At 57.8% G+C, this 7,559-nt stretch overlaps 1 protein-coding gene across 2 annotated transcripts in view; it reads left to right on the top strand.

Annotated features, from left to right (window-relative positions):
* The first annotated feature begins 1,125 nt into the window (after nt 1-1,125).
* The window catches only part of MYO10 (myosin X), a 194,132-nt gene continuing 187,698 nt past the window's right edge, over nt 1,126-7,559 (top strand). Inside the window, exon 1 of one of the 2 annotated variants that reach the window (XM_041749479.1) lies at nt 1,126-1,366. Coding sequence is in view for 1 of the 2 variants with exons in the window: in XM_041749478.1 (XP_041605412.1) it covers nt 1,527-1,547 (21 nt within the window). In the remaining variant the exon portion in view is untranslated. Of the gene's footprint in view, nt 1,367-1,395; nt 1,548-7,559 lie in introns of those variants that run through there. The other variant, XM_041749478.1, reaches the window with a different exon arrangement.

Genomic DNA, 7,559 nt, shown 5'->3' with positions numbered 1-7,559 from the left:
AGGAAACCGTATCAGGCGGATCTGATCCTTCATCCGTCTCACTTGCCTTTGCCTGTTCCTTTTGGGTCTAGGGAGAGGCTAACTGCGGAGCAGCGGCCTGGCCCCTTCCAGGTTACGAAACCGCATTCCTCCGCCCGCCCCCCGGGGTGCCAGGAAAACGTCCTTTAACGTGACCGCAAGGGAGGAACCCGAGACGGGGGGGGCGGGGGGGGGCGGCTTCCAGAGCCCGGAGCAGCCTCGCTCCTCCGCCCTGACCCGCGCAGCAGCCGCGCAGCAGCCGCCCGTGCTCCCTCCCCGGGCGCGCTCCTCCGCCCGCCGCGTCGCTGAGCTCCGCGCGCAGCCCCGCCGGGGTCCCGCCGAGATCAAAGGCCCCAAAGCATCCGCAGCCGCTCCTCCCCGGCGACTCCCGGGTCTCTACCACCCGAGGGGAGAGGCCACTGCCCCGCCCACTGCCCGGCCGGGGCGGGGGCCCGAGGGGGTGCAGCGCGGGCCTCGCCTTCCCCTCCCGCCGCCCGGCCCGAGTCTGCCCCGCGCGGAGTGGGCGGGGCCGGGGCCTGCGGAAGCGCGGGGCGGGGCGGGCGGGGCTGCGCTCCTGGAGGGGCGGGGCCAGCGCTCCGGGGGGCGGGGCGAGCCGGGCGGGCGGCCGCTTGGCGGGGAGGGGGCGGGGCCAGTGCTCTGGAGGGGCGGGGCGGACGCGCTGGGAGGTCGGACCCTGGGCGGGGCGGGGCGAGGGGCGGAGCGAGGGCGGGGCCAGCGCTCCTGGAGGGGCGGGGCGAGGCGGGCGAGCCGCGAAGGCGGCCTGGTGGGCGTGGCGAGGGGCGTGGCGAGGGGCGTGGCCAGCGCTCCTGGAGAGGCGGGGCGAGTCGGTCGAGCCTGGAAGGCGGCCTGGTGGGCGTGGCCAGGGGCGTGGCCAGCGCTCCTGGGGGGCGGGGCGAGGCGGTCGAGCCTGGAAGGCGGCCTGGTGGGCGTGGCCAGGGGCGTGGCCAGGGGCGTGGCCAGCGCTGCGCTCGGCTGGGCTGGGAGCCGCCGTGAGCCCGCCGAGCCCAGGCGCCCGAACCCTCGCGGCGGCCGCGCTCGCGCCGGGAGAGCCGCTCCGTGTCGCCTGGCGGCCCCGGTCCCTGTCCCGGCGGCGGGCGCCTCGGGCCGGAGCGCAGTCGGCGGGGCGCGCCCCCAGACCCCCGGCGCCGTGCGGCAGCCGCAGCGCAGCCCCGCGCAGCCCAGCGCAGCCGCAGCCCGGGGGCACCATGTGTCCCGAGCCGTTCCCCGCCGGCGAGCGCGGCGCCCAGGAGTAGGGAACTTGGCGGCCGGAGACAAAGGCTGCGGCCGGGACGGATGAGTTAGAGGCTCGGGTTTGGGCGAACAAAAGGTGCGGACGCGAGGCGGGCGCGGCGATGGCGGCGGGGGCGCCCCGCGGGCTCGGGGCCCTGGGGCGCGCGGCGTGACCCGCTCGGGGCCGGGGCCGGGGCCGGGGCCGGGGCCGGGGCCGAGCCGGGACGCGGCCCCGCGGGTCGGGAGCGCCCGGAACAATGGACAACTTCTTCCCCGAGGTGAGTGCGGCCGCGCCGGCCCGCGGGGACCCTGCGCTCGCCCGGGGGCCGCCCCTTCCCGGGCGCGGGGGCGCGGGGGCGCGGGGGCGCGGGGGCGCGGGGGCGCGGGGGCGCGGGGGCGCGGGGGGACGGGCGCTTCCTCCGCGGGACCAGCCGGCTTCCTGCGAGCGGGGCGCGGGCCTCCCCGGGTGCTGCGCCCGCCGGCCTCGTGCCCTCCGCGGAACCCCCGCCCGCAGCGCGCAGACGATGCCCTTGAGGGCAAACGGACGCTCCTAAAGGTCGGGACCCCCCTCCCCCCCCCCCGGCCCCCTTCCCTCTCCCGCGCGTGTCTACGGTCGAGGTCTCAAGCGGCCCGGAGTGAACCTGGTTGACTCGGGGGCGCCCGGGGTGACTCGCTGAAAGCCAAGCGGAGGGCTCGTGGGCCCAGGCACAGTTTGGGGAGGTTCGGGCCAGGTGCGGGGGTGAGGGCAGGCCCGGCCCCGCGCCCCAGCCGCGTTGTCAGGCCCCAGTGCCTGTGCCACCTGCAGCCCGGCTCACCTGCCCGGCTCACCTGCCCGATGCTCCCGCACTGCGCTCTGAGACCCCTGGTTTCAGCGGCCAGAGTGATACATTCTTGAGCCCTAGCAACGTCCCCCCTTTCTCAAAGGGGCATCTCCTCTGTGACACCCACACTTGCGGCCACAGGCAGGCTGGAAAGGAATCCGCCCTCCATGGATTCCTGCGTTTCCAAGAAATCTATGGTTGAGCCTTCCTTCCTTGTTATTTTTGTATATTATTATTAATTATTATCATTATCGTTTTGCCCCATAGACCTTTGTCGTCATCAAGGGGAGAAAGCAACCAAAACTTTTTATAGGAGTTGCAGGTTAACCAGGCATGCAGGCCCAGTGGGCTGTGTTTTAATTGCTTTCCCCTGGAAGAAGACCTAGGCTCTCCTAATTCGTTTAATTTTCTTTTTTTTCACTTTTTTTAGTTCTGTGTTATGGGACCCTTGGGAAAGCTCTTGAGACACAGGTTTTGTGTCCAGTTAGTTGGGGTTTCCAGGCCCCCCCCCCCCCCCGTGGGCCTGGGGGGGCAGGGAGGGGAGGGCCCCCACCTTGGGGCGAGCTCTGCCCTCTAGTGCAAGTGGGGAAAACTGTAGGGGAGCCTGCTCAGCCACCACCTGCCCTCCCCTCCTCTCCTTGAAATTCCCTCCTCTTCTTGGGGACACGGGACCTTAGCTCCTTAGCTCGGGGTAAGGAGGCGCAGTGCTTCATTTCTGTGATCTGTATATGATACTGAAGTCGGCCTTTGGCGACCCTCACCCCCTCCCCCATTTCCTACATGCTTGACTCTTAACCTAAAGATGTTAAGTCACTTGCCCAACCTTGAGCTTTTTTTTTTTATAGAATCCGGAGTCTTTTTTCTCTCTTGCTGGCGACTTGAGTATCTTTTTTTTTTTTTTTCTTTTGGGTGGGAGGATGTTCATTTCTTTAAAGTCATACTTTTCATCTTGTGGGGTATTTGTATCCTAATGTTTCTAATCAACCTTCCAAGTTCCACCCCTGACTGTGATCACTTTGAGTGGGAGGCTGTAAGGGCGGAGAGGCCGCACGGCGCTGTTTTAATTGGAGACCAACTCCTGACAAAGATCCCGTCTCCTTCTGTTGATGTCTTGTAACAGACCGTCCTTTTGTTAAGGTTTCATAAATTATCCCAGTGAGGTCAATCATGTGGGAGTAGCCACAGCCAGGGGGGCAGTGCTAGGTTTCCAAGGACCACAAAACTATGGGGATTCAGCCCCAAGTCATGTCCTGGTAAGTCCTGGTAACCGGTGTCTTTGCTCACTTTTTCCGTCCTGATTTAGGCATAATGACTTGTTGCTTGTTGGGCAACAGTTTGAAGCTAACACTGGCAACTGGGGCATAAAAAAAAAAAAAAGTGAACAAGATGTTGCATGATTAGCTTTCTGGTGACTATAGCCAGATAATAACAAAGTGGGAGCTACCTCTGAGTAGCAGCTGCTGTTTAGAGCCAGGCCAGGGTTTCTCAAACTGGGTGCCATTGACATTTTGGGCCAGTTCATTCTTTGGTGTTGGGAGGCTGTCCTGTGCCTGGTAGGATGTTGAGCACCGTCCCTGGCCCCCACCCACTAGGTGTGAGTAGCGCCCCCAACTTGTGACAACTGAAATGTGTGCGGACGTTGCCAAATGAGCCAGGGGGAGCAAAATCACTCCCAGTCGAGAACCCCTGAGCTAGCCCACCGAGCCTGGCTCGTGGCATTAATTCCTGTGGCATTAATTCCTGTGCATGCTGGAAGCGCCGCATTCTTGCCTGCGCTTGCCTGCCCTAAATAGCATCAGGCCTTTTACCGCTGGCCACCGAGATGCTTGGGCAGCTTGTTCCATCCGCCCGTGGCCGTTGACTTCTACGTTCCTCGGGACTGCAGAGCAGAGGCTGAGTCCCCCCCACCCCCAACTAGAGTTGCAGTTCCTTCATGACCTTACATTTTTATGGCTGCTCTCAATTAAGTTGTGTGCACGCTTCTGGGAACACTTGTGTTTTCGGCATTAGGAGGTAGGTTGTTAAAAAGTTTACTTAGGTGGAAACTAAGTTGAGGTAGGTCCATAACCGGAAGCGATTTTTTTTTTTTTTAAAACAAACAGAAAAGGCTCAACCAAGTGGCGAGACTGTTTTGCAAACATGTTGATATTTTGAAGTGGATGCCCAAGCACAGCACCTAGGGTGCTAGGCTGGTAAGCACCCGTTGATCACATAAATGAGCTGGACTTTTCTATTTTAGGAATCGGTGTGGCCTACTGGCTGTTCAGACAAAAGCCCTTTTGAGGATGATTAATGGAACTTACACGAATGCTTTGAGTTTTCAGAATATGCAAAACGTACACCAGTACGATCACAAATACAAATATAGAAAGCGGGTCCTAACGGTCTTAAGGCTGGACCTGCTCCTGAAGACATGCCAGCTGCGCCTGTTTCTTAACGACCTGGTTCACGCTCAGGATGCTAAGTGGAATCACCTTCCTTGTTTCCCCCTCCATTTGCGAAAGTGTCTTGGTTTTGGTTGTTAATGAGGAGTTCAAATAGCTTTTAAAGCTGGAAAGGGTTCTTTGAGCCCAATTTTCTCTTTTCATAGTATTTCTGTTTCGTTTTAGATCTTGGTGATAGGTATTGTCTTGTTCTAAAAACAAACAAACAAAAAGATTTAAGACTGTTACTTTTGGGAGCTCCTTCCCTTCTCCCCAAATCCTCTCTCGAGGGCAGGAGGGACGTGCCGAGGAGGACTTCCTTGTTCCATCAGATCCTGAAAGTGATCCCTTGGACAACTGTCAAACACAATCAGACCATTTGCTGGTATCTTCTTTTCTCCCAGGGGAGTTCGAGTGTCTCGCCTTTTCTGCACACTCTATAAAGATTCCTATTGTCAAATACTCATTTTTCGGCCCCTGCCAATTTGGGGACAGCACAGCCCCCCCCCCGCCCCCACCCCACCCCGCCCCGGAGCAGCTGCAAGCAGGCCAGTTGTTGCGGGCAGGGAGCCCTGATCCCTGTGGCCTGGCAGGCAAGGGCTGCTCCCTGCTGTCCTCACCTCTCACATCAGGCACAGCCCCGCGTGGGAGGCGGGGCCCTCGGCCTCTAACCAGGGTGGTGGCAGGAGAGAGCCGTGTTTGCTTTTCCAGCTCTGCTGGCTTTCCATGGGGTCACCTTGAAGGACAAGACCCTTGAACGTGCTCTTCTGTTGAAACTGGCAGGAAATGGGATACTTCTTTTTTTTTTTTTTTTAAATTTTTAAGATTTTTTTTTATTGTAGTTAAGGTACAGTGTTGTTAGTGTCAGGCATACGATATGATTCAACACTGCTTTGTGTTAGTGCTCATCATGATTAAGTGGGCTCTTAACCCCCTCTGTTGCTCTCTGTTGAGGATGCCTTATCAGTGGGTTTCAAAGGTTGGCATGCAGGGTAACTGCGGCACGAGCTTTTCAAGTCACCTGCGGGGAACGTTCAGGAACGAGCAACCAGTGACTCCACGTTCGCTCGGCCGTACTTCCCCACCCCCAAAGTGCCCCTGCTGGAATGAAAAGTGCCTCATCCTTAAAAGTAGAGAAGATGTGGCTTTTGGAAACCCGGCTACCCACCCCCCTCGCCTGTGGGATCTTGGATTTTCTGACCTTGCTGGGCTTTATTTCTGTGGGCACAGGGGTGTCCACCTTGCGTGACTCTTAGAATTTGAGAGATTTCCAGAGCGGTTGGCACGTGGCAGGTGGGTAGTGGCTCAGAGTGAGGATGGAACCCAGGGTTCAGTGGTGAGGGAGGCCGTGGCCTCAGAGCTGGGCCCCAAATCATCCCTTGTGCTACATTGCACGTATGTTTCTCTCCCTTTCGACCTGTAGCCTTCTGGCAGATTTTGCCTTTCCAGAATTTTGTCTGGAGCGTGTCCGTATCGCTAGTAAAATCAGGCTCACATTCCTCAGTTGGATTTTCCAGGCCCTCTGATCTGACATCTCTTCACTTCTTTTCCCTCGTGACTTCTTCTCCGGGGAACCCGCAGGCTTCTGTGCCGTCCCCTCTGCGCATCGGGTGCCCTCCCTGGTAGCTGCCTGTTGAGACCATCGCTGGCGGCTCCGGTTGACCGTGACCCCTACCTCTCCTTCCCTCTGAACGTGGCTCCTCCTCTTTCTGTCCTGGTCTGGTTAGGATTTTATCCTGGTTGGATGTCCCCCGCCCTCCCCAAATGAGTAAACAGAGTCCTGGGACCATAACTATCCCATGTGTAAGTTTTATCACCTCATTTGCGTGGAGAGGTCCTACAGGATGGATGGGACTCTCTCCTGGTACAGCCTTCATTTTCTCCTCAAGTACGGATCGTTTCATGGTGGGAGGGGTGATGCCTATGATATTTTTTTTTCTTGATTGTGAAGCATTTTACAATTCTTCGAGGTCAGCAATCAAAATAGCTCATGTTTATTGGGGGCTCTACGTGCCAGGCATGTTCCTGAGTACCGGACGTTCAGTAGCAACTTTAATTCATTTGACGGCTCTTGGGTTAAGTCCCCATGGATGAAGAAAGTGAGACGCAGAGAGGTGAAGTAAGTGGCCCAGCATCACCCAGTCAGAGTGGTCGTCGGGATTCGAATGCACACCCGTGTGCAGATCCTCTGTGGTCTTCACTGCCATTCTTCTCTGTCCCGTTGGTGTCCTTTGCCTTATGCTTTTATCATTGTTTCTGGGCTCTTTGAACATAGTAGGTAGTTCGTAAATGATTTTTGAGCTAAGCTGTGTGGGAGTTTGGGGAAACATCTACGCTCCAGAGACTTTGAAACCCAGTAGGAAAATATTAACCCTGCTGTTAATTTTTTCTCTGGTTTGCTTTTTATACTTAAGACATAGCTTCTATTGCCTTGTGAAATGGGGTTTCTAGAGCTGCCGGCCCAGACCTCATGACCATGGTAGGACAACGGGTGTAATAAGACGCTTGGGAAACTCGCCTTTTGGGATGTGTTTATTAGGACTCATTTGTCCCCCGGTGCTAGCCATCCCTGATTGCGGGGTTTCTCTTTGGGGTCATCTGACAGCGTCTCCTTTCCCTCAAGATCCTGGCAGCTTTCCAGGAGTTTTTCCACATCGGTTGTATTTTCGTTGTTAGCGTCTTAGTACCTGCGGCGCGAACACCGGCAGCGGAGCCGAACGTTCCTCCAAGAGCATGGCCTTGATTAAAACATCTTACTGCCTGGCAAAGGGCTTTTTTGGAGAATGTGCCCGCCGGGGGTGACAGAGGAAACCTGAGCCTCAGTTTAAATCTAGCATCTCCTGTCACGTGAACTCCGATCGCCTGACTCTGCCAATCAAGGGGCAGGTGCTGGCGTTGGGTGTCAGAGCCACAGCCCGAGCGAGGGGGGTGACACCGCGGGGCCGTCCATGCAATGCCTCTGCTTTCACCCGAGCATCGGTATCTGTTCTTCAGGATTAAAAGCTTCTCTGTGTAATGGCATTTTACATGTGAATTTTTTTTTAAG

The sequence above is a fragment of the Vulpes lagopus genome, chromosome 3, assembly GCF_018345385.1.
Source record: "Vulpes lagopus strain Blue_001 chromosome 3, ASM1834538v1, whole genome shotgun sequence".
Lineage (NCBI taxonomy): Eukaryota > Metazoa > Chordata > Mammalia > Carnivora > Canidae > Vulpes > Vulpes lagopus.
This window is presented reverse-complemented; position numbering and strand designations above follow the sequence as displayed.